Source organism: Grus americana, chromosome 3, assembly GCF_028858705.1.
Source record: "Grus americana isolate bGruAme1 chromosome 3, bGruAme1.mat, whole genome shotgun sequence".
NCBI classification, from domain to species: domain Eukaryota; kingdom Metazoa; phylum Chordata; class Aves; order Gruiformes; family Gruidae; genus Grus; species Grus americana.
This window is the reverse complement of record NC_072854.1, coordinates 34,088,211-34,116,153: the sequence shown is the minus strand read 5'-3', so window position 1 is coordinate 34,116,153 and position 27,943 is coordinate 34,088,211. Positions and strand designations below refer to the sequence as shown.

Below are 27,943 nucleotides of genomic sequence, written 5' to 3'. Positions count from 1 at the left end.
ACTCCAGTCAATTATGATCACCCCAAAAGAATGGGCTAAAAATTACACTGTTCCGAAATATTATATGTCACCAACAAAAAATTTACGAGTTTGTAGCTGTATTTCATATGGCTCTGTGCAAAAGTTACGCACAAAGCTTGATTTATTATTTCTGTAAATATCATGTGTCCTTTCTTAGAAGTGTTTTCTGTTGTTTAATAACATTCTTTGGCGTCGGAAAAGCTGTGACAATACTCTGATCACCCTCATAGCTCCGTGCTTTCAATGTCAGTAACATTCAAATAACGATGTGCCTGTTGAACAAAATCAAAAAGATTTTGTACTCTTTAAATTGTTTTCTGGGAACTGCCATATGCTAGCAACAACAATCCAGAATTAATAAGTGCATGTGCCGATATCATGAGTAGTCCTATGGAAGTGCTCCTAGCATAGTGATTGGTATGGTGATCCCGACATAGACCTTTGACTTGTTTTTTGGAAGCCTTCAGAAGCACTTAGATCTTACTCTGACCGCACAGGAGGTAGTTAGGGCTCCTCATGTGGGTGGTCTAAATCATTCTGCTGAGGCTGAGTACCCACCTTTTAGACACGGCAAAACCTAAATACGTGCCTGAAGTTGATAGTCTGCATATGACTCTCAATTATTTGTGTTACAGCACAATTTTGTGTCAACTTGGTAAAAAAAGCACTGATTTGGAAAAAAAGTCTGATTGATTTTCATTGTAATACATCACTCAAGGTGAAAAATGGATGGTGGCCTAATTTTCACAGGTGCTGAGTTACATCAAGCCATAGTTTATAACTATCATTCAAAATCCAGAGTTCAACTTGGGAATTGAAGTCCAAGCAATTCATAATGCAGCTCCACAGCCTGCTCTCCATCCCGCTCGGCTGCTCTGGCTGCCCAGGGCAGCAGTGCACGGCACCCCAACGTGGCTCACTCATCTCCAAACTCATTTTCTGCATGAAAGGTCAGAAAGAAAACGAGCAGGGAATTCATTGCATCTAATTTCTGGGCAAGTAAAGTTAGACATAAATTCAGAGCTTTTGGAGGACAGATTGTCCCATCACACGAGGTGTAACCCCCATGGGAGGTGTGGATGCACAGGTCTTCTGCAGCAGGCCCAGGCAACTGCTTCAGTGTAAGATTCCTAACTAACTGCCTTACTGTTAAATGGCTACTGAGCTCAGGTGACCCCTTTTGTTCAAGAAGCAATGCTGGCAGCCTAGTATTATCATCATTTTGGTTTTTCAGCCCCTTTTGAAAGCCACGTAGAGCCCCGTTATGCTGCTGTAGGCAATGCCTAGGATGCTGACAAGATAGGTGCGTTTCACTCAGCTTTACACTGCCTTTGAAGTACCTTTCTTCACCCTGAGCATTTGCTGCAGAGAATTAGGGATATAGCCCATGTTCTCTAAGAAATTGAGATATCCTGCACATATTTTATAGTATTCTCACAAATGTTATAATGCACAGAATGTTACACAAAATCTCAGTTATGTTTTTCCCTCAAAAATTATTCTAAGTACAAACATCTTCATGGTTTATGTTCATACAACTCATGCAATTTCCCTTTATCAAAATACAATGTCTCAGCCTAGTGCCTTTGTTTAAATTTGTTTCATGAAAATTCTCAGGTCTTCACAAGCTCTCATTATTTTCCTGTTTGTTGAACCATGAATATAAATTCTCTTCACTGCCTCTAGAAGTGATTTTCTTTCAAATTTTCCTTTGCTTTAAACCATCAACAAGCCGAGTCTCTTTCAGTAAAGAGTTCACACAAATTGTTTTACCGTGATTGCTTGCTAAGCTCCGTAGGAAAAATCAACTGAAAAAAACAACGCCAACCGGGATGGAACTTAATCACATGCTTAATGATAAGAACGTCCAAAGCTCCCCCAAAGAGGGAAGGACAGCAGCCCATGTTTGCATGCTTTCCAGAGCAGAGGCCAGAAGAAGAAAGAGGCCCAAGGGAGTGAATCATGTATTTATTTCCTTGATCCCTGGGGGAAAAAAAAAAAAAAAAAAGAAAGGCTTTCTTCTAGTCATGAAAGAAGGAAGGAGGCAGGACAAATAAACTTCCATCATGTGCTCTTCATGTTAGATGTTTAATATTTGTCTAGAGCAAAAATCCCTGGTAGTACAAACAAAGTATTCAAGTGGTAAAATTAAGAAAGAGGCAATAAGGATGACAACATTTGAAAAACATTGTTCACAGGGAGCTTTTTTGAAATGGTTGCCATTTCCATGCTGGAAAGCAATTTCTCAGGAAAGAAAGAAAACTGGTGCCTCCTGGAAGGAGAGGCACTTCTGCATGAGCTTGTAGGAGCTCCCTTTCCCTTCTGCATGACCTGAGCCTCTACCCTGCGGGCAGTACCTATGAGGTGTGCAGTAGTGTTGTATGCACAGCCCGTTCCTTTCTCCCTTGTCTTTCTCCTGAAAAAGGCAAAACTTTCCAGATGGAGAAGAGAAGAGGACACGAGAACTGGAATTCGGTGGCTGCAGTGCAGTGTGAAGCAGAATATTATAAAGAATATCCCTAACAGCTTTTAATATGTGAAAGCATTTCTAAAAAAGCTCAGATTTGGCCAAAATGGAAGATAGGATGGGTGGAAAGTTTTTTAAGTATTCTGGGTATAATTATTTAGCCTCCTTTCTTTGTAAGTGCAATTTTTTAAGGCCAGAAACCTAATTTATATCACTTATCTTATAATGCAGGCAAGTTCCAAATGCCTAAAATTCTAGCATTCCCTTCTAACACCTCTCAATTATTTTTAGTTATTTAACTTCTCAAAAATTTTCTGCACTGGCAATATTTCATGGAACAGCTCCCACTACTTAATTAAAAAGGAGTCCTCTTCATTTTGAGTGATGATATGGAGGACCTGGAGACTTTCTAAAAACAATTTGTTAGACGCACAATAATTGTGCAGTTAAAATGGCTGATCTTATTACAAATAGTGACACATGAGCCAGCGAGATTAGATGGCCATATGAGAGGAGTAAGAAAGAAAAATGCCAGGTGACTCTAAATGTATGATTTTAGTGTATTTTTAGATACACATCTCTGTTATTTTCTGCACACTGCATGCAAGATGTAAAACTAAAAGAAATTGCAGATATATATGATAAGATCTAGAACTGTGGACTAATGAGCTAAACGTCATGCCTAATTGACTGTCTCTCTGCAAGACCTTATAGCACGTATCAGTTGATACGATGCCTGACGCAAATCATACTTCTGTGTGGTGGTCTGCTGCTGTCCCTCATGGAGCTGAGCTTGCTAATCAGTCACCATTGACCACTGAGTAGGCGCTCAGTCCAGTGAGCAGTGGTGCACAGAAAATTCCTCAAGATGTATCATAAAGAGAGAGACTAAATTATGGACTCTTATGGCCAGGACCTTGGTTGGAATAAATTAAAATAATGCCTCAAAACCAATGGCCTGTACTTATTTACACGAAATGAAAAAATGACTTGGAGCTTAGATCAGAACGCCAGATTATTTTTATAAGATCTTCCTAATTAATTACAGTGACAACGGTAATAACCGAGACCTCTATCATCGAGTTAAACAATCACAAGAAAATAAATCTCCTGTCTAGCACAAATTGATATATTGCTAATAAAATGTCATTTAGTCTCATCATATGGGGTTCATACAAATTGAGCAGCTTTGTTTTGACATCATGCAGCTTCATTTTGAATCAGCAAATTTAAGCTAACCTCGATGTAAAAGCAACCAAACTAAGGACCTTTGCTACATCAAGTGAACCTTATACAAGGTCAAGATGTTTGTGCTACTGAAAGGAAAACCTGTCATTTTTGCAATACATAAATTACACGGTAGTAACTGAGGATATGGGGGCTGAAATGCACAATTGCATTCTTTCCATGGCTCTTATAATATACTTTACCCTGAGGATTTTGTGCAAGTACTCTGTAGGGAATGAAAGGCTAGAGGTCGTGTGAGCGTATAATGTTCAGGCATGGTGCAAGAAATCAAATATTTCCTTAGAGAGTTCTTTTTAATTAATCAAATGAAGTATGTTTGTAATATCTCCAGTGCTGAATGCTCTTGATGTTTTATTCAAAAAGCCGCACAATGTCTCTAGGTTACAGTAAAGGCACAGTAAGTCATGCAGAGGCTTAGAAGCATGGGATGGTACAAAACAAGTACAATGGGGCATTGAGAACTGCACGCACAACATAATATCCGTTCATTACTTCAGCTGTGGCTATGCAAGACTGGAACACGATTTAAGCAGCAAAGGGTCTCTTCCTCAGAAAAGAGGAAAGGAGAAATTTTGTGAGGTGAGTGTCTATGGCTGGATACAACAAGGCACGGGCACAGCGCCTTAAGCAATGGCATGAGATCACTCGTACTGTTTAATCACTTGCACAGACTCTGGCATGGGTTTGGCCCCTGCCAGTGGGTATTCTCACGTGCTGGGAGCTGTACCGCACGGGCAGTTTGTCTGCGGTTTCCCTGGTTTTGGTGCCGGGATGCAAGCCGTCCTGCACGGGGAGGCCTCGGGGCCAGAGGCAGCTCCTGGCTTGCCTGGTGTACGGGAATGGCGGTGGCTGCGTGCGGTGCCGAGGTCAGGCAGCGCCTTCGCCTGTGTGATGTGGCATCCCTTCAGGGGAGGTTCTTGCATGACCTTATGTGATTCTTGTATCCTTTTAAGTGTACGCTTTGTAAAACTTCACTATTTACCATTCTCAAGCGGTGAAGATTTCCCTTTGATCTGCCTGGTCCTGATAATTCCCTTTCAAACTGATAACAGGGATTGGAAATACAGCATCCTGGCACCTTCATTAATTTGTGCAGGGCCTCTTCTTCAATGAGGGTTCTGGCAGTTGCAAGCCACATGTCGCCAGAGACTGGACATGTATTTAAAATCAGATTACATGAGTCTTGGATTTTGATTTTGCCCCCCTGTGCTGTTGTTAAATGCTCTAGAGAGCATCGGCAGCCACGCCACCAAAGCTCTCTCCAGCCATCAAAGCACTCTCAGGTTCAGATTCAATTTGCAAATGCACGTATGTAGCTGAAATAATTGCTGCTCTTGCCAGGCCCACTTTGGCAATTGCAATAAATGGTTTATAGGCCATTTCAGAGGACTGTTGCTACCCATAAATAAAGCCATTTGTGCAACAGTTTTGGCCATACTGTTCTAAGGCTGCTATGCCAAAATCCTTTTGGGAGATACCTGTGGCCAGCTTAAGTGTTTTGCTTGCTGCCAAGAAACCCTCCTTCTGTGGTTTTAGTATGCAGCGGGGGAGTGTTAGTACGCTCTTGTTACTGGGTAGCCTAAGAGGAAGGCTACTACATTTTCAGTCATCTTAGCCTGTTAGCTCCCTCCATAAGCTCCTGTCTGGATTAGAAACCTCCCTTTACAGAACAGTTTCTAATTGCTAATGTTAGTTTTTCCAGCAGTCTCTTTCAGATCATTTTGGGCCAGATTCCAAGCACATCCTTTATCAGAACTCAGCCCTGCAAAGTCACTGCATTGACAATCTGCCTTAGGTCATCCTCATATGCTAACAATTTCTCTTCCTTTCTGAACCCTCTACCTATATATTTGCTTCTTTGCTTTATTTTTACACAGATTTCAGTGCACCTCACCTTCATAATGAGGTAGTTCCTCCTCTGCCTGTGCTAATGGAACATCATTTACAATCCCAAATCCCATATGGTGAAAGAAAAAACAAGCAAATATCAGAGTATCTTCTCTTTTGGAAGGGGTTGTTCACAGTGAGAGTTTATTACTTTTTCATTAGATCACTGATACAAAGTTTTGACACTGGACTGGGTACCCAGTGCTATATTGCCTCTATTGCAAATGCCATTTCTTCCCCCCCGCTCCCCGCCCCCCAGCCATGCTACAGAGATGTAAGAATCACCAGAAGGAATGGCTGTTCAAGGGTATTGCTTTATGTCCGGACTTTCACCTAGAAAGAAGTGGCTTCTAGTTTGGCTGGAAGATCAGCACACCAAAATAATTAATCCTTTGGCTGGAGAATGCCTCAGGGAGGAAACTGGAGGACCTGACAACCGAGAGATATTAATTAAATGCAGCAAATACTGTATTTTCATCCAGAGAAAAATGCTAGATATTTTAAACTAAATACTCATCTCCAGATCCTTTTCATTGAGCTGTCAAATGCAGAAAGCGTATCAAACTATGACATCGGTAACACACCAAAAAAAAAAAAAAAAAGAAATCAAGGTTGGTAGCACCTGACTTTTCCTGCACCAGATTGGGTAAGGTAGCAAGGAGCTGCCTTTCAGCAATGAGCATACTGGATATCTCTCTGATGATACCAGTCCTAGAAGTAGCTGGACGAGGTCCCGAAGTGGAAACTTGGCATTTGCCTAAAAGCTAGAGACAATGGAAGCTGTTCCTCCTGCCACGGATGAGAAATTGGTCATATCTGTTGGCCCCAGTTCATAAGGGTGGACTAGTAGCTGGAAACCTCTGACAAGGAAACAGACTGCACTCGCCCTGAGGAGCAGGAAGATCTTTAAGGGTTTACGCACAGCAATGAACGCTTTGTTATCTTTTATCTACAGAAATACCCAAGGTGCCGTTTATGCCACCTTTTCCATGAAAGGGAGACAATAAGAGGGAACACGATCTTCTTGTGCAGATCACTGCTATTAACAACAACACGTACGGGACAAAATAGAGGACACGTTGAGGAAATGTTTCTGTGACAAATGGGCTGATGAAAAACTAAACGGATGCTTGAGCGAGGTGCAGGCTGTGGGGCTGGAGCAGAAGTGATCCGCTGATACCCCGGGAGTGTGCTCAACAAATTACTCTCTTCTTAGGTCACTTCCAGGCGCAGTGTGAGTTATGGGGGTTTAACCTATGAAATCACTTCTGGCATGGTTTTAGGGAGATACTCGTGCTATGTAAGTGATAACGTAGGAAGTCTAAATTTATACAGGGTAGCTTGAACCCCACTCTGGTACCTGGAGCATTTCTCACTTCCCACTGCGGAGCAAGCGTTCTTGTCCCAGCTTCACAGCGGTGTGAGATCCAGGCTGGCATCGCACAGCCTCTGTGCCGCAGCTGCCACGGGACACAAGCCAGGGCCCATGCCCCAGAATGGAGCGAGGAGTGGTGAGCAACCTGGATAGCAGCCTGGTGGCTGGTACATCCCAGCAGCTCACTGTAACGCAGCCAAATTCAGGATTTGTGCATCTGAGAGGTCTCTGCGGGTGAGGGCTAGCCTGGAACGATAACCTTAGCAAACACTGTTGGCTTGTCTTGTTTGCCCTCCAGGAAATGTCTATTTACCCAGGCTTTTCCTGAAGAGATGTGTTGTGTAGGACATCCTCAGCTGAGGGATGGGGCATTTCAGTTCAATGGGTATTTTGCAACCTATATGTCTGTGATAATATGTGCACTAAAAAGGAAACAGACACTGAAATCTCACTTCTGTCTAATTAGTTTGACCACAATTGTTGGATGTAACATGCGTGATTGCCATCATAGAAAGAGTTTAAAGTTATATCTCTTTACTCGGATCAAATGATTTACGTTGTACCTTTCCCATACAGGCAGGGATACTGACTCCTGTTGTAGCCAGTCACTTTGTTTCCCTTATTTTCTGCCTGGGGGTCCCACAGGAAAGAACAAAACATTCATAAGTTGGGAAAAATGTGAATGGAGAACCCCAAATCCAAATCCACTGGGGCAGCGGTACCCCCAGAGCTGTGTGAGTGCACCTTTCAGTGCAGGACCCATCTCTACAGGGGTTGGGTTCATCCCGCGCTCTCAGCTCCTGCCTGTCGGGGTCTGCTCTCACCCACTTCGGTGCTCCCCGGTTAGGGGAGTCACTGTCTCCGTTTTGGCAAGCTTTTGTAGATGAAGATCTTTGCCTGAACAGTGGCTAGTTTAACGCCTGAGAGGACCTCAGCTGGTGAACGGAGAGCAGAGAGGGGCAGCATCTGCTCCTGTGGTGAGGCAGCGTGCAGGAAGGGCTACGTTCCTGCCTGCTGCGGGGTCAGCTTCACAACGATCCACACCTTCATGCATTAGGAGTCCTTCCTACATCTAAAATACCCTTTGGAAAGCAATACATAAAAGCAGTAACACTGGTTTTGTTTGCTAAAGCCACCTGCCTTACTGAACCGGACACGACCCTGTAAAACTTAAAGCACCCAGTAGTGTATCTCTTGGCAGCACGTGGCTGTATCCCCGGTCGGAGTAAGAGGGGACGTCCCAGCTCCTCAGCAAGCTCCTCTGCCTGGAGGGGCCCATGCCCTACACACTGTGCTCTCGGCTGGCAAAGGCGCAGCCAGCGCAGCGACGGCCGTGGTGCGTGGCCCACCAGCCAGAGGCAGCGGGTTTGGGCAGCAGCTGTGCCCAGCGGAGGGAGAGGGGCCGTGATGGCAGAGCTGCTGCAGCCAAACCCGTGCATGCATTTAGTCCAGCTGCCATTTTCTGTAGTGACCCCTTTTTCTGTCACTCAGTCCCTATGCACCACTGACACAAGATTTCTTATTAAAAAAAATCCCATTGGCATGCTGTTTGAAGCAGGCTATCGCTTTCTAGTATCTCTGCCCTGATATAAGGATTCCTTCTGTTTTCCAAAAACAGGTCTCATTCACAGGTCTTGTGCAGGTACGTGAGAGCGTGAGCAGGCTGGGAGCAGCGCGCAATGGCAAACGAGGCGAGAAAAACTCCTACCGTCAACCACGGGTTTGGGCTGCGAGCTCTTCAGCCGCAGCGAGGGCCTGAAGCGGGTCCGGTCGTTGAAGCTCCAGCTCTTCTGGACTTTGGTTGGGCTGCCCTCAGTGGCAATGTCGGCACTTGGTGACCGGCGATCTCCAACTGAAGATTGCCTGTTCTTTATACTTTGACCTCGTGGGCTGGCCATCCGGACCCGCTCCTTAAAACTTAGCTTTTGACTGTGAAGAAGAGAAATGTATTTTATTTCATGGTTTCTCCACTCCTTTTTCTTATATTGTATGATATTAGGAAATAATTTCTCAAAATTCTCGATAGTATGAATCTGTTTCTTACACACTTTCATTTTCATTGAATATATTTCATTTGGGAATGAAACTGATTTGATGTAATTGGTTTTTGATAGAGACTTTATCAATAGCAGTGTATCTTACAGTACAGAATAACCTTGTAAAGGAAATTAAAATTAACAAATAGAAACAAATTTAACCCAATCATTATAGATTAGTCTCTAAGATTTTTTTTTCTATTCCTTGAATTTTAAACAGGTTTATTTCCATTTTAGTCAGCCCAGCTCAGTGCATTTCTGGCCATCTCTTCAGATAAACAAGAACAAAATGTATTCTATTATAACTGCATGCCATGTAGTATTGTTTGGGTTTTTCTAAGCAGGCAAAAATACTGTTAGTATATTCATGCTTTTTCAAGATGTGGCACTTCCAACATTTCGTATGCATTGTTAGTGATCACTCATATCCAGAATTCCTTGTTACAGCACTTACTTGGACAAGATGAAACCAAAATTAACAAAACATCCAAGAAACAGCGTGATGACCGATTAATGGAAATGTGATGATATGCTGTGTGCTCACTAAAGTCATTGCTGGAGATCAAGCTGGGAGCTGACTACCTGCAGGTGGTATTGGACAGGCGCTTTAGGACAGGTACAAGAGCCCAGCCAAGCTCATGACTGTGACTGCTGGATCAATGGTGGCCCTGTGGTCTTGTAGTTGGCCAATTGTAAGCTGATTTTTTTCCCCGCCTGATGCTTGTAAGCCTCCCCTCCAGTCAGCTAAATGTGGGATATGTAGATTTTCTACTTTCCAGTGCTTAAATTACCTTTGTTCATGTTTAAAGACATCTGCTGAACATCCTGTGGTCATCACGACTATCTGCCTATGCTTTTTCATTATTTAACATTTTTGCCTTTGTTTGTCTTTTCCTGTAGCAGAAGGCACAAAGGGGAAACAGATAAAAAAAGTCTGATACCAAGGTTTGGAAACCTTGGTTTATCTATAAGGTTAAGTTCAATCGCCCTGTACAAGGGAACGGTTGTCTTGATCAGTTGTCTTGTTCTTGCAAGGGGAGAGATGATGGGAGCAATGCAGTAGCTGCTCACGATATGATGTTACTGGGTCTTGCAGTCCTACTACCCTGGCATAGGCTTTGAGGGTGCTTTTAAAACACCTATAGCAAAGACTGTCTACCTGCAAATTACAATTGTACTTGAAGTTAAGATACTTTCTAGTACTCTCAAAGTCTTTCCATTTAACTTCAGCATGCCCATAAGATGTTTTCAACAGAAATGAATTCTGCAGCTAAATAACTAATGGACTTTGTGGCTCTTAGATGTTTAACTTACTGCACTCTGAAAATACAGTGTTAATATGTAATTATATGAAATGGAAAGTAGTTATAAACTTCCGTGGCGGTGAAATGCTGAGATAATCGGATATCTTTGTCCATGCATAGCATAGCATAGCATAGCATAGCATAGCATAGCATAGCATAGCATTTCATTCTGAATACAAACATCGCTTGGAGCAGAAAAGATGCAGTTTGTACCAGGCAAAGTGCATGCTGGGAAGCTCATAATGAGATAATTTTCAAGAATGCTAAAAAATGAACACATCAATAGAAAGATTATTAGAGAAATGTATTTCTATATGGCATGTTGAATCACTTGAAAGAATACCTTTACTATAATTTCTGAATGTAATCCCCTTCTTCCCTTGCCCAAAGAAAGCAATTGTTGAAATAAACACATGATGGTGCTGGAAATGTTATCTATTTCCATTGCAAATTGTTACCCACACCTGCAGTACTCTTGCATACGCAATACAAAAGACCCACAGAACCTACTGTTTGAAAGAAAAGTGAGTTCTAAAATCTAATTTTCAGTAAAAATTACATTTCAAGACTGAATTACATTTCAGCTCAGGAATCTTTTGCATTGTACAACTTAATGAAAATATAAGCTGTAAAATATTTATTAACCACATTATTGCATTGTCATACTATACAGCATGAGCAACAGAATCAAAATGGATTATAGGTATTATTTGTAGGCATGTGTCCCCTATGCTTTTTTAAAATCCTCTTATGGCTCAAATTGTATTTGCTATTGAAGCATGAAATCAAATTAATTTTTTCGTTTGACAAATCTTAGAGTAAAAAACTTTCTGGACAGCTCTCTTCCTCTTGCACTAATTAAAATGAACAGAAAATTGATAAAATAACCATTAAAATGATCAGTATGGACAGTATTTTTTATAATCTCATTAAACAAAAACTAAAAATGAAAAAAGCACACGTGTTCTTCTGTCAATTAATTTGTACTAATGAAAGTAATGGCTGCCTTTAAATGATTTGTACACATGGTTATTTCATTTATAAAAGCTGAATGGTACACAATGGCTACTTAACCTGAATATCTTTAGTTCTCCAAATCAAAGCAATGAGGCAATGGTGAAAGGAACAGTAGACACCTCATCTGTACTAGAGACATTTTTCAAAAGTGCAACACTGAGAATGAAAATATTAATTTAAAATGCAGACCTCATATGTAAAAAACCCAAACCAAACCAAACCAACAACTGTTTTTTAGCAATGGCAATGTAATGGCATGCCAAGGGTCCATGCAGAGGATGCTGCATCATGAGGAGAAATGCAGACCCTGAAGGAAGCGTGGTTTGGAAACTCTATCTTGCATCTTGAGAGTTTCTCCAAAGACACTGGTTACAGCAGTTCTTCACTTCTTGGATCCCTGTTCCTATTTTGAGACTGGTGGGAAATGTTCCTGAAGTCACTGGGTCCTACTCAGTGTAGGCAGAAATCATATGACTTGCAGTAGCGGATAATTTGCGCTTGGGAGAAGAAAGCAGCTGTCCTTGGGAGCACCCTGCCATGAGGCTCTTCTAGCTATGATAAACAAACAGATCACGAAGGAATAACTGAATCAGAGCATTTTGGGGGCATCCTGACTAGGCTTTTTCCCACAGTCAAAGTCCCTTTCCTTATAGGTTATATAGTTCCTGGCTCGTGATTTTCTGTTGCAATAGTGGTGGAGAAAATATTAGAGATACAGAATGGAGACAATCTTACGGCCTTTCAAGCACCCTTGGGCATTCTGCACTTGGATCAGTGGCCACTGAAGACTTTAGGGCCCTTTACTCTGATTAGTGATGGTTGGATTAGCACTGTCCAGTGCCATGCTAAAAATCCTTCACCACTTGCAGGACCTAGCCTGTTATATTTTTCACTCTCCCCTTTTCTCCTCTCTTTTTACAAGATATCCAAAGGAAATCTCTTGAATTAATGCAAACCTGTTAATGGCCATTGGAAATTCATGTTTTCCTGTAAGTACTCCCAAACTTTAAGTTGAATGTTGGTCAAAAAGGCAAAAACCGTGAGAAAGAATCAGGAAAATGGGTGTCTAAATGCTTTCTGAAATTGCACAGTTTCCTGAATCAGACCTAAATGACAAGGATCTGAGAGAATCACAGCTCTCTCCAGTCATCTCTGCACTCTTTTAGATGTGTGTCTGTCCATCATTTCTTGTATCTTGCACGACTGATAGTTTATTCCAGTTGGTTTATATACATATTTGCTTTCTGTCTCAATATTCCCTGTAAATGGGAATCTCTTTGGGCCTATTACTCCTCTTTTCTTGCAGGTTACTACTTGTGGTATGTATTCATATTGACAACACTGAAGCTTTGAAGCATCTTTTAGTGGAGATCAATTTGTTTGCCTTCTGGGAGGTCAGCTGTAGGATCTTACTGCTCATTCCTCCTGTCAGTACATTCACTTCCCTGGGATAGCAAAGGACTTTCTAGTTCTTATTTCTTCTTTTTTAAATTCTGTCTTTTCCGCCTTTGATTTATGAAGGAATAGGTGTTGAGGGACACTAGAGGCCACTGTAGCTTCACTGCAGGGGGAACGAACACTTCTCTGCTGGCCCAAATGACTAGACTCAATAAGATTTTGTTTTAATTGATAAATGCCTACAAACCTTTGCTTTTCTTTCCCGTACTCACAGCTCTGTCTGTCTAAATGGACCATCTTACTACACTTTTTGGTTAACGGAGCATCTCTTTGCCTCCCAGTCCCACTGCCCCATTTCCCTGACTACCTTCCTGCATTTCTGGTCAAGTTTATCATCTGCCCTGCTTCAGCCTCAGACCTGCAGCACTACTGCTTGCTACTAGTCACAATTTACGATTTGTTTTTTAAGCTTTTCAGACTGAGCCAGCTGGTGAAGTGGGAACAGGAAGAAATTTAAATGAACCAGAAGTAACTGGAGGCCCTGAAGGTGAGGGAGAATGCTTTGGATCTCGAGTTGAAACAGAAGCTAAAACTGCCAAAAATTATCACCCATGACAAAGAACAGCAAGCAAACGTATGTGCCAATTTTCAGCAGTGAACTTCCAATAAATACAGATTCTTACCAAGCCTACAGTTGACTTTACTGAAATTAAGCTAAGTTGAACAAATGCAAATGCAATGGATAGTACAGCGAGGCCTGAAGTTCAAACGTTCAAGACTTCTCCACCAGTCTCGTGCTAGGAGCATGAACCCAAGAAATGTAGTGTTATATCTCATACCTTCAATGAGTAATAACAAGAATTTCAGGGACATAATGTCTTACAGTTCAATCATCAAACAGAAAAAATTAAATGAAGTTCAGGGGCTTTGTATATTTTTTCCTTTTTCAAAACAGTTTCCAGACAAAGAGAAACTATTTTTTTATCTACATTTTCTATCATCAGTTTGTACTTTTATTGTTGTTTAAATTATTGTTAAAAAGTGAGAAAAAAAAAAGTAATATGCTTTAGTTATACATCAAGGGTTTCTTCCTGTAAGATCCATCCATCTAGGCATTACCATTTTTGGTAAGAGACACAATTTCCAGAGAATTCAGCTGAAGCAGATGGTTGATTTCACATGCATTCCTCTACCTTCCAGTACAGGGCGCAGGCACAGCTTCCGCGGGCTGTGTCCAAGGGGATTCTTCTCACCAACAATTGCACATTTGGACTGTTGATATTGCCTGACATGTTATAGCTTAATATTCCCCACTAATTATTAGATGGAGACCTCAACTGCTGTGGTTATAAAAATCCTCTTGGACTTGGGGAAATGTCTTTACCCAAATATTCAACCCCAGTTTTAGATCTCTGCAGTGTAATGCATTCCAAAAGTTCAAGTCTCAGGCAGAGAAGGGGAACCGGGCTTTGGCAAACAGCGGCGTGCTGCACACTGCAATTTTCTGACCAGATGAGATTCAAAGAACTGGTATTATTGCCATTGTCTTAATGTCATTGCAGGCAACAAGCAACGAGGAGAATCACAAGCACTTAAAAAAAAATAATCAAGAAACCTTCTTTGGAGAAGTAAGGAACTTTAAAGCATTAAGGAGGGGAAGTAAATGAATCATGCACCTGATGTTAGTTGGCATTCTCAAACATCATGTGAATAGGCAGGATGCTGAATACCTATGTTTCCGAGGGGTGTACATCCTGAAGAGCTTCTGTTTATTACTACAAAGCTTACTAGGAGTGAGGGGAGATAGAGGACCGTGTTACTAAGCATTCCACTGCTAGGTACGGGGTCAGGCTTTCCACCTCAAGTTAGATTCTGCATCACTGGCAATTTCTTTTTCATATGGTGCATGCAGAGAGTTTACATTAAATCTATTTTTAGAAACAGATATGATATAGGAGGTGGAGAGAATTCCAGAGTACAATTTACTTGTTTCATTCAGAGCAGGGATGAGTTTTTCCCCCAAGCTCCTATACTGGCAAAACTCCTCCTTATTGCACCGGAGAGAGTTGTCTGAATAGGGAGTTCATATTCAGGCTCACTAGTTACAACACTAGATGGGTGACATTCATTCTTTGCAGACACCCAATGCATGTCCTACACACAGCTTAAGACTGCTTATACTCTTGGGATGTTGTAAGATTCATCAGTTCTGGCCTACTTTCCTGCACAGGAAGACTTTGAGCCACATTGTATAGTTGAACAGAAATAAATATTTTTTGCGTTCAGTGTGTGCATTTGTAGATATGGAGAATTTAACATACGGGCTTTTAAAATGACTTGCAGAACTCTAGAACTGATTTATAGAAATATCTCATTTACAGCATGGATACACCAGAGAGGTTGTCTACCATTACTTTTGATAAATGATTAATTAGAATACTTGTGTATAATATTTTGAGAAATACAACATACATATTTTTCTTAAAATCAGTACGGAGCTACAGCCTCATAAGCACAGCTCTCAATTCAAATGCACAGCAACATTTAGTTACCTAATGAAAGACTGTAGGTCTATACATGACAAAACGCAAGAATTCATTTCTGTAAATATAAAAGCCATTTTGGTAAGAAAGAAAATAATTAACTTCTACCTAAAGCAATAGAAGGTTTTCTCCACTGTTATTAGAATGGAGTACAGAGCAAAGAGCATATTCAGAAAGCAATCCAATGCACTACTTGTGCAAACACATCTTCATTTAAAGAGTGAAACAAGAAGCAGCTTACTTAGTTCACATAGCATCCAATGCAAGTCACTCAGCATTGCAGTAAGAAAGAAGTTAAATAGTCGAGGACAGTTATCTCGAAGTACATTGCAGCACTTTGCATTTACATTTTTACCACAAAAAACCACATACACCACATGTATTTTAAGTGATACAAACATACAGCAATAGATCAGCTAAGAACTATAAAGAGCCACCAACAAAACACAACTTTTTTTAAACGGCACTGACTGGTCTGTAGGGTTTTTACTGTAGACCAGGATCTCAGGAGTTAACTAGTTCATTTTTATACCTACACTAATTTGCAGCAGTGCACATGTTAAGAGTTTCTGAAGGGACAAATATCTTCCATTCAGTGAAAATAAAGCAAAAAATCCAGCTAAATCATTGACTGCTTTTAAAACCACAGCAGTTATCACTAACATGGAGCATGTAATACAGTTTTGACAGCTGGGGTTTTTTAGCATGTAGCTTTTACTTATTTTAAGTAAATTTGTCTCTTTAAGAGCTTGCAGGTACAACTGGGAGTAACCTCTCCCCTCCCCACAAATCACTATTTTGGAGGTAAGTACTCATTTACCGCCAACTTCAGTCTCACCTTTAAAAAAGCTGAAGTCAATTTTAAATGTTGCTGTTGAAGGAGTAGGAAATATGGCTGGCGAGTGCAAAAGGTTTAGATCGAGCTGTAATAATTTAATGAGACCAATATGTTGCTAGCAAGCCTATGGAGGTAATGTATACAAGAAGTCATAGAACTGACAGAGCAGGTGAAGCGCTCAGGAGGGACATCTCAGAGCAAACCCAGTCCCCTCGAGTTACTGCGCACATCGGGGAAAAGGATGGAGTCAGGCGCCACAGGAGCAACCTGGAAAGTGGAACGGGACATGGGTAATTGATGTGAAGACTTTCCGCTCCTGACTGAATAACCCAGAATAGTTTGTGAACCACAGTACAACACGGGGGCGGATGTATTTCAGGGGTTGATGTGTCACCGACACTTTTTTTCTTGGCTTTTCATCGTTTTCTGCTTGGAGGTAAACTCCACTATTCTCTGATCGTGCTGATACCGCAGTGCTGGCTGCCGAACGCCCGTGGACTCCCATCCCTAATGACTTTCAGAGGTAACGTAATTTCTTTTGTAGCCACTGAGTCCTTTCCTGTCCGTAAGGATTCGAGCTATAAGTACGACAAAGAGCAGCAGTTCCCCTCACTGCCTTAGGACGGTGCATCTCCAGGGCTTTACTCATCCTGGGAGGATAGCTCTGCCAAGCCCGCCTCTGCGCACTGTAGGCGGCCGGTCCTCGGCCTGCATGCAGGCTCGGTGGAAGCCCCACCTGCCCTCCTGGTGGCCAGCGGTGGGGCTTGTCTGAGGAGAGACGCCAGGCTGCCTCTTCCTCCCGAACAAGGCCGTGCGGGAGTGCAAACCGTGCAGGCGGGAGGAGGTGAGCCACTGCAGCGGTGCTTTCCTCCCCACTGCCGTGTCCCAAAACGGCCTTTAGGAGAGGACGGCAGGAAAGATGGGAAAACGTGGAGACGTGGCACTGAGGAAGCCCTGAGGATGCTCCTGCAGGGCAGCACAGACCCTTGCCAAGGTGACAGCCAGCCAGCACCGTTGGAAGGGTCCTCCCCCTGTGACAGGGGGACTCATGGGCTGGTTCACAAAGCCAAATTCAACTACATGCCTGTAGCTTCCACTGTGATTCCTGGAAACCTTGAGCATCAATTTTATGGCAGAAGCCAGGGGCTGCATCCTTGCCCAGGAGCTGGGTCTGGGGAAGCTGCTGCCCTCGCTACTCTGCCACTGTTCCAACTGAGCTCCCCCTTAAAGTTAAGAAGTAAAAAATTGCCTAGTTTTTCCATCCAGAAACCGGGATAAAGCAAATTTCAGCAGCATTAGTCTATCAATATGAGTTTAAAAAATTGCAATTTGTGATTATTATCAGTTAACAGTTACAGTTCATTGAACCTGAAACATCTAAAATCCATTAAGAAGCAACGATTTCACAGATAAAAGAAATAAAAGAAACTACAAACCTGCTAGAAGCTTCCCCTTGTTCTTTTCTTCAGGTCAGGGAGTGGGAGGGAAAAACATACTTGTTATGCAGATAGTCATCACATTACTTAGTTACAGATGATGTTAGATATATGATAAACATAAATGGATATGTTAATTAGTGTACAACACACATGTTACATTGCAACCACAAAAACATTCAAGCAAGACTCATAATTACAATGCTTCCGAAAAAGAAATTTTCCAGTTGTGTTAACACATGCATAACATGCTTAGTACATACCACTGCAGACTGAGTTGGCAAAGCACTTAGGCAAAATGCATTGCTGACACATATATAACAGAAAGCTGTAGGCTCTTATTAGATAAAGTTATCTCTGGTAAATAAAAAGGTTTAATTTTAGGACAGCACAGCAATACGCTTATTTAAAATAACAAGTAGATGCACTTTTGAGGGACAGACGTATTTTAGAATATTTTGGGTGGGATACAGCTACATTATTTATGTAATTTTATATCCATCCATTTATACCATATATTGCCTTCAACCTGTTTGTCTATGTCAAAAATCAATAGTCCATGTAACTTTTAATCTCAAAGTTCCTTTCAGTTTGGAGCATTTTGGAATTACAGTTATGGTAATGGATTACTTATGGCTCTGTTCTTGTCAGCTCTTTGAAATTCAAAGATCAGCTTTGGGTACCCAGCCAAACCTCTTTTTGGCTGAGCTTTTTGGCACATGATTACCTTTTTACTGTCATGTGGATGGATGTTCATCACCTAGCTTTGAGAGAAACCACTAATTCTCTTGCACTGTCTGCAATAACAACAGTTAGGATGCTTATCAGAGCTTTCCCACAAGGCTCTTAGCGCTCTCCTTTTTGATCTTTATCGAGTATCTTTTACTTCCTGATTTGTGCCCCATATCGGATCAGTCAACTTACTACCTTCTGGTAAATCTTTTACTGAATTATTGAAGAGTCTTGGGCTGACAGTGCTCTGTGAATTCTCACCCAAACTAGGACATGAAATATTTCCTGTCTGCCAAACTGTGACATCAGGTCTTTTATTCATCTTCCACTGACTGTATGTATAACTGAGGATATAATTTGCCCTAAGGAAATATTGAATATATCAGAAGTTATGCTGAAAAGGAGCAAATTCCCCAGTGCATTCACCTGCAGAATACCACAAGATTCTCTTCCCTTGGAATGGTAGATCTGTAGCTATAGCCTTATACAGAGGCACAGGCATAAAAATAGCATTAAATCAAGCTCTGCATTAAACTTAGTATTTTCCTCCTTAGAGATATTTTGGAACTGGGTGAAACATTAACCTTGATACACGAGTGGGGTTTTGGGAAAATGTTTCTAATGCCTGTGCTCAGTGACATTTCTTAGATAAACGGCAACGATTTGTATTTGTCCCACTGTCCTAGGCTCCTAGATAATATTGGCCTGATTTGTTAGTTGAAATTTTTAATGAGAGGACTTAAGAAGACAAAACAAGATGAAACAGACAAATAGTAATTCTCTATAAGCTTGAACAGACATTGAGAACAGCACCAGCTGCCATATTTGTACCTACTTTGTAGGGCTGCAGGTATGCAAGGCCTTCAAATGAGGCTTCCAGGTAGCAATGGAAACCGATTTCTCATCAGCCGCATAACTACGCCATACACACTACGTGCAGGATATATGGTAAAAAAGAAAAAACAAGGCAAGAGGGAGCAGGGGATGAAACAAAAAATTGAAAAGCAGATTAGTAACCAATACAAGTCATGGCTGTCTCTTATCATTCATAGCACTGATACATGCCTGAGGGGAGGAAGAATACTTTCATAATATCGCCAGGTGGCTGTCAGGTTTGTTCGGCTGGCGTCGGTAGAATAAAACCGCCAAGAAGCCTGGTATGGGGAAACAATAGAAAAGCACAAAGGAACCAAGAACATGAAGTGACAATGCCACCGCACTGATTACGGAGAAAGGGGATTTTGCTCAGATTGGGATGTGCTCTATTGGGTTGATTAAGGAAATACCAATAAAAACCTACTAAAACTTTTGTGAATCACAATACACTTCACATGGTAAAGTAAGAGTTACTGGCTTCGTGGAAGCACCAGAAGATATTCAGCGCATAAAGGTGCTCAAAAAAGCATCGCAGTGATTTATTTGTGACAAGTCCATAGGGGACACCCACACAAACTTGCAGTCTGAGGTGTCATAATACATTTTGTAAATGATAATGAAAACCAGACAAAAAGCATTTAGAAGAAAACAGAAGTATTCTCTGTGGTTCGAAACACTGCTAAATGTTTAAACACACAAAATAAATCATTTCAAAGGTGAGTGACCAAAGCACAGCATTGAAAATGTATTAATCGTTTAGATTTATAACTGCATGTAGACAGATCCTCGGTTCTACAAACTGGAACAGCTTCCCTGATGTCAGCATAACTATATTAATTTGTACTAGCTGAGTATCTGCGCTTCCTGTATATTGTCAACCATTAAATGTCATGCAGGTTTTCTTTTACGGAGTCTAATACCCTGCGTTTTCCTACTGCATATCTCCCAGAAATACATCCAGTCGTCATCTACAGATGGGGAACCTGTCACTTTGTAAATTGTTCCACTGGTTGATTATTCTTACTGTAAAAAAATCTCTGCATTATTTTTAATTTGAAACTCTTTGGGTTTGGTTTGTAGCCTTCTATTGGAAGGTGTCCCTGCCCATGGCAAGGGGGTTGCAACTAGATGATCTTTAAGGTCCCTTCCAACCCAAACCGTTCTATGATTCTATGATATTTGTTATGTTTCTGTCTGATACATTAAATAGTCCTGTAGGTTCCAGTACTTCCTCTCTTAACTTTGACGTTCAAATAATATTCACACTGAATATTTCTTATAAGCTAAAGAAACTGAGAAAAGCATGTCCATATCAATCATTTCAGTTTTCTATAGTGATACCTTAGCTGTCTTTCTTTAAGTCAGGCAAAGGTTCTAGCAGAGAGTATATCTATGGCAACAGAGGAGTTAGCACAGACTAATTCTGCAGAGTAACTGATTAGAAAATAGACATTATCCTGATAAGCTAAAGCACACTGATTTCCATGGTACTTCATTATCAAGATCCACAACAGACAATTTAAAAAAGCCTGGGCACTGTTACAGTAGACAATGATATGCAGTTCAGCCACATCCTGCATTTACGAACATGAAATTTTCTCCAGTCCTGGGCTTAATTTCTTCCAATGTTTTCTTTGCTTTCTCTAATTTTCTGCTTTCATTTACAAACTGTAGATGCAGAATTGATACGTAGCATGTTAGTACCAGCATCACCATACACAGTGGTAATATCAGCCTTCTCCTACTTGTTACTTTCTCGTTCTGTATCTAAGGACTGTAATAAACCAGCTGGAGTAATGTACTGGGAACTTGTATGAAGCTCTTGACCCTTCTTTCTCACTCTTTCTCCTCTGTGTTTCTCATCCTTCACCAAATCCTTTCCAGAGTCACTAATAATGGGATAGAGGACTCTTGTAATTCATTGTTTCTAGATGAAGTTTTGTATTTGGTGTATTAAGACATTTGGTAGGAATCATTCCACCCTGTAAAGTCACCCAGATCATCCTCAGGTTCGTTCCCGTGTGCCTGCCCTCATCTTTCCTATTCTGCCAGGCCTTGTGCCATTGGCAAATATGTCCATCAGCAATTTTAGATTAATTTTCAGATCACTGAAAATACTGAACATGTAAATGCTGAACAGCCTTCATCACAGGATAGCACCACAAATGTCTTCCTTTCACAATGTTTTTGCCCGTTGAGAGTCACTTTCTGAAATCGGTCAGCTAGCTACTCTTAATCTATTTAGCATGCTGTCTTACTAATATTTTGGTTGAACTGTCATACAATAATAAGAAGAGCTACAGGCAAAACCTAAATCTATTGTGTGTTTCCTCTAGCAACCAATCTTGGAAGAATTAGATTAGAATATATGTGTTAGAAAATATCCCAGATAGTAATTCTACAGTACAACAGATAAGAAAGGAGTGGATTTATATTTATTAATTATTCTAATAAATATTAAATCTCAAATATTAGTAGTCATTGAACAGTAAGAATAGAGAACATTTATTAACTTTAAGAATGCTTCAAAGACAGCCTGGCACCAATCCTGAACTTATCATGGAACTCTGGTATATTCATGTTCAGCTTCTGTACTTGGATATATTATTTCATAATTAAAAAACTAGCATAAATAACACACATAAAACACTTGGGATCTGAAGAAAATAAACTAGGATGCTAGAAGATTATTTCCCCCTGCTTTTTTTCCCAGTGCATCAAGCAGAGTAAAGCTTGTTGCAAAATCATTCTTTAGAGGATTTTCTCATTTTTACCTAGGACTGTAAGTTAAGGGAAAACCCCATGCAAAACAGCTTTTAACAAATTTAACAAATATCAAGCCACTTTTACTTTAAAAAAAAATAAAAATCTTTCTCAATTGTTGATCTGCACCATCACATCAATCTTGGAGCTGAAACCACTTCAGAAAATTTCAGACATTTGGGAATTGCTAGCGCCTACATTTCCAACTTCTGAATTGACTAATAGTGAAAGCAATTCTCTGGGCAGGTCACTTTTCATTTTCACCAAGTATATTGCTCATTGGAGCACTCTAAACCCTGTAGTAGATGAAAAGTAGCTTAACAGAGGCAAGAGTGCTGTGCTGTCAGTTGGGTTGTCTAGGGATCAATTCTATTTTTCCAAGTAATTCGCTAACTGCAGGCATGCAATTGACATCCTTGACTTGGTTACCTCAGCATGAAAAGAAGAACTCAAAAACTACACATAGAAATGCTATACACAATTATGGCAACACCCAGCAATCACTGAACAGACTTATTTCGTGAAACTAACCGTTAAACATTATTAATGTTAAACATTATTTCCACAAAACTTTCCAAATTGAAATAATAAAACTTGCTCCAATATGTACTTTAAATCACCTACTATTATCTTTTCACTGATTTCATATTTACCTGAATTAGACTGGCAGCTGGATTCCTTCTTTTCTCAAAGTGTTTCTGACGATGCTGTTCCTGCACTTTTAATGCAAATCCTGAGCCAAGGATGCCCTGCAATACAACACGCCATTTATCATTATGCAGGTAATTTTTTCAACAAATAGATGTAATCAACTACAAAGATTTTGCGAAGTTGTTACGCCATATGATTGCTTCAGATAACACATTTATGACAGCATATAGCAGTACAAGGCTTAACAATAGTGCCCCTTTCGTGATGAGGCAGGAGACTCCTTACTTAAAAGATAACATCTGTGGTGCTACCAAGGACCACTCATCCCAACCGTTGCTTGGGTTTCTGCTGCACTGTGTTCCTGCAGCAATACAGGCCATGGAGATATATATATATATATTTATATGTATGTAAAATCAAGTGGGAACATTCAGAGGATCTTAAGCCAGGAATGATGAAATGACCAGCTGCCTGACATGCCGGATATATATGGACCTCAAAGTCCATGTCTGCAGTGCTTATTATAACTTTTGATTTTAGAAAATTTAGAAAATGCGTTGCTTAACAGATTAAGACCATTTCTTCTCACCCTTTCTCATCTAAACAATCCCTGTTGTTCATTCCATAGGCTATGAAAAAAAGCTGATGATGAAACCTTTCCCCTTTTAGCCTTTTTACCTTTGAGTAAGTAAGATAAATTTGACTCCTGCTGAACAGACCCAAAGATTGAGAATGTCTGCCTCCTTGGCTTGCAAGGAGGGTAATATTTCTGCTGGACATGTCTGCATTATAAGGAAGAATATTTCCACTTGATTCTTAGTCAGGATAAAATAATATTAGAAAGGCACAAGTTTCACATATATGTCTTCTTTTACAGACAGATTGAACACAAAAGTGTTTATGAGGAAAATAAGTATCTGTACATAGATACGACACAAGGAACAAAAGTTCTGGCATCTATAATATGTAAGGTTATTCATCTTTTACATGTTCATTGTAGTACTGCTAAGACTAACTTTCTTGTTAGTGGTGACTAGGTAACAAAGGGAATTAATTACAGTAGCTGCCATTAAATGTCAAAGATTCACAAACAGGTAATGCATTATAATTATAATCTATGCATTATAATTATAATCCATTATGATATGCCAGAGATACTGAAATACTCTCTGTACTTAGAGTAAGAAATAAATTCGGGTCACGAGATGATTCAATGCTGTTGGCAAATGCTGACTTTTAATTTTGGTTTGTCTATATGGTTGCAAACAAATGTATTATTATAACATACATATTTTATAGTGATCTATAGATAATGAATCGGAAACAATATTCATTTTCGGTATATGTTGCATTGGATGCAGTACAACAAAATACAAATGTAACTTCTGATTTCATGCTTATTCAATAGTACTTTAAAAAATGCACTCACAAAAAATGAAGTTTTCTGAAGCTACACTATACTTTAGTCATTAGACTACTCCCATTTCCATTAACGTCTCTTGAACATTGATAAAAGCAACATAAATAAACTGTAATATTTCTATACAATCATTCACATAAAATGATAGTTGCATTTTTATATTCAATGACATTAACTTTTGATCGATTTAATGCTTTCTACTATTCTGTGTTGGTAGCCTGAACACGGTCATACAAGACAACATATTAGAAATATCTCACTTTTTTTCAATAGAATCTAAATCAGAAAAACATATCAGCTGATTTTTTTTAGAAAAAAATCTGAAAGAAAAGCAGTAATATATAAGCCACAACTCATAACAAAAGAAAAGAATTTCAATCTTACACAATAGTATTCTACTTAATTTAGGATTATTTCCCAGTTTTGTCCATGCCAAAGAAACTCCCCAAAACTCAAGCAATGACACTAAACCTTTCATTGGGATTTTGGGTAGCAGTTCAGCAGTGCTGTCACAGAGCAAAAAGCCTTAAACAGCTGTTCTTCATGTAGAGAGCTTCCTTCAGCTTTTTGTATCATAACAGCGGTAGGAGCTACAGAAGTTTCCATTACCTTTTTACAAATTTTATAGGCATACTCACAGCAGGTAGTGCAAAGAACGAAATGCCAAGCAGAGCAAATCCTGCAGAAAGCAACCTTCCGAGCCAAGTAAGAGGAGTTTTGTCTCCGTAGCCAATGGTTGTCAATGTGATCTAAAAAGAAATGAATGAACATCATGGTTTACCAGAAGTCACCGAGAGATTAGTTGCAGATTATTTACATTGCATGAAACAGCATTTCCACTAAATAATCCAAGACAGATCAAATATATATATAGTTGTTTCTAAAAGAAAAATAAATTAACATTAATACATTTTTCTATGAAAGCTTAATACAGTTTATGACTGAATAAAACTGAGATAAATAATAAATTCATGAGAAATAATGAGAAATATGAGAAATAAATGAGAAAAACACCTAAATAAGCAATAAATAAGTCTAAAAAATAATAAAACAGAAGGTCTGGGATCTCAAAGTTGAGGAAAATGATGGGAAATTATGTGAGGTGGGCAGAAAAAAGTATTCTTTTCCATGGACGTAAAGGTGTTTGACCTATAGTCTGCAGGGAAATATAAATGTATGTATTTGCACAACTACACAAATATAAATTACACAGAGATCATATTGGAAAAACATAGTAGGGAGGAAGTTGAAGTTCACAGATGATATAAAGCCAATGGAACAGCAAGAAACAGCTGCATTTTCTACAAGCCCATCAATACAACTCGAAGTGGATTATCTTCTGAAACACACAAAACACTAATTGAAAGCTGGAAGGAACTTTAAGAGGTTCCTGGTCCTTTCCCCTTGCTTGTGACAGGCTCAGATATACCTACATCACTCCTGACATGAGGGTCCAAAGACTACTACCCAGCAGCGGATGCAGAGGTACCTCAGGCTGTTGGACCATGTTAGCTCAGACCTATGTGGGGACAGGTCAGCGAAAGAGGATCTGTAATTCCTTCATGTGGTGAGTGTAATCAGAGGCTCGACATACAGGTGTTACAAAAGCTGTGCTGTGGAGGCCAGCACCCCTGCCATGTAGCACCAGTGCAGATGATGGCAGAGGTTGGTACACGTAGGAGGGCTCTCCACATGCAACTCATTAACCGCAGGCCACGTAGGAATGCAGCACATATGCAAATGCCGCAGGGATAATGGTGCATGGTTGTGGTTTACTGAGCATATCTCCAAGGCCAAAGATTATGGCTTCGTGTCTGTGTGTGGCTGAGGGTCTTCCCCAACCCAAGGAAATGTCCTCCAGGCTACTCCTGGCCTGGGAAGCGTGCCAGTACCAAACCTGGGGACTGGACTGGCAGGAGAAAGTCACGTCTCTGTGCTTCCCTCTTGGGGAGTTTGGACCCCGCCCGCTGCCTGGTGCGGGCAGCAGGAGGACGTGTGGGCAGAGCGGAGGATTTCGGCAGGCCGGGTGGGATGCTGTAGGGTGCGTGCTCAGGCAATGGCACACGATGTTAAAGGACAAAGATAGACAACAGTAGGCTGAATGCCAAGGACTCCAGGGCCTGTTATTAGCGGAGAACATGTGCATAGAGAACTATTTTACATCATGTACCAAATGTGGGCAAGTTCAGGCTTAGCACATATTCTGGCAGGAATTAATTCTGCAGGAAAATGCCTTCTAGAGACAATATTTTGCTTCCAGCTTCCTCAAAGTTCATTCCTAGGCAAGACGGCCAAAGCAACTCTATTTAATGCCGGGGTCACCACAGGACGAAAGAAGGAAAGTCTTTTGGAAGTAATTAGATTTCAACTATTTAGGGCTCTGTAGATAGTAAACAGTGCTTTTAATTGCTCCCATTGTTGGGAACAAGCTGCGGGTGTAATTTACCCTGAGAAAGCCATAGTGACTAAAAGAGACTGAGCTGAATTAAGGCTGCAGCTGAAATTTCAAGTGGTTATCAGGTCTCAAGTTTTGTAATGTTAGCCTGGTCACAGTTGTACCACCTTGCGTGATTATCAGGTCTCACCCTCCTTCCTTGCTCCTCTTCACTTCCCTGCCCCATCCCCTCTTCCCAGCTTTTGCTGGACTCTTCGGAGAGCCAGTGCGACCCAGGAAGGTGGAGAGAATTATCCACATTTCTATGTGGTTTGTTTCTGCTGTTTCGGTGAGTTGTGTTAGCTCGTGGAGGTGCCTAACAAGCTCCAGAGCAGCGCATGGCTGAGATTGAGCGATAAGGAGGAAGGGAGATGAGAATGCAGCTTGCTCTTTTTGGGCAGAGGTGAGCTGATGCAACCATGGTCTTGGCCTGGCAGAGGGGTTGATTTGGTTTTCCTTTGTTTGCTGAAGAAGGTATTCCCAGCTCCTCTCATCAGAGGGCAAGTGCAGAACAGTTTGAGGTTATCAAGACCCCAAGAGCAACAAAGCACTTGAACAAATGAATCCCTGAATAAAAGTTCCTCAAAATTTGTTTCCAGGCCAGTCATTGTGAAGCAGTTTGAAGCTCTGGAACGAGCCCAGTTTCTTGGCTTCTGTCCAGTTCCCTATCTCTGCCAGACACTGGAAAGTACAGAGATATCTCCTGTCTGGGCTGACAAGAAGGAAACAGACTAAGTGTCATCTGCATATTAATGATATTGCCACTGAACTGTCTTCCAAAGAAGTCAAAGATAAACTTGAACCTTTGGGATCTGACATCTGGGAGCGATCCAAAACCAGGAGCAGTCACACAGACTGTATCTCTGGAATTTCTCCAAAGAAAATAACAAGACCATATTAAAGCCTTTCCCCCCATTCTTTTAGGTCCTGGGGACTTAATGGTATCAGTCTATGATTAAGAGTATCAGTGCCTTCTTGCTCACTTTGAGCTGTTTTATCTCAGGATGGTCTTTATGTGGGTGTATAGGTGTCAGCACCATGCCATATCATTTTACTCAACACTGAACAAATTGGTTTGATCTTCATTTTATATTCCTCTCATCACACAACTAAGAAAATATTTTTCCAGACAACTTCAGGGTCAAGTTCAGGAATAATCCTCTGCATCTTTGTTAGTGCTGCAAGTGAATGACTAAACCACTGGCCAGGCCCTGACTGGCATAATCCTGAGGTTATACTAACTGAACAGGGTGTGGAAAACTACTGGATGTGAGACCATGACAACATAAGAAATTTTCAGATGTCACTGAAAATAATGTAACAAGCAGACAGAAGTTACAGCTAGCATTGTGAGGGAAAGCTGGATCCCATGGGTGGTTAAGGAAGAAGTGACCCATGTTCAAAGGTTACTGGAGGAAATTATCTGGGACCTTTTGGGGATTACAGTTTTGCAAGGACAACACCATCTAGGTGACTGCATCAGCGGTACCATAAGAG

General features: G+C 40.7%; 1 protein-coding gene across 1 annotated transcript in view; it reads right to left on the bottom strand.

Moving 5' to 3' along the window:
- Positions 1–27,943, bottom strand: part of KCNQ5 (potassium voltage-gated channel subfamily Q member 5) — a 293,002-nt gene that overhangs the window by 18,229 nt on the left and 246,830 nt on the right. The window contains exons 6-10 of the mRNA XM_054821992.1: positions 24,651–24,761; positions 22,595–22,690; positions 19,138–19,232; positions 17,571–17,597; positions 8,707–8,927 (exon numbers count right to left, since the gene is read on the bottom strand). Of these exons, the coding sequence (XP_054677967.1) occupies positions 8,707–8,927; positions 17,571–17,597; positions 19,138–19,232; positions 22,595–22,690; positions 24,651–24,761 (550 nt within the window). The remainder of the gene's footprint in view (positions 1–8,706; positions 8,928–17,570; positions 17,598–19,137; positions 19,233–22,594; positions 22,691–24,650; positions 24,762–27,943) is intronic.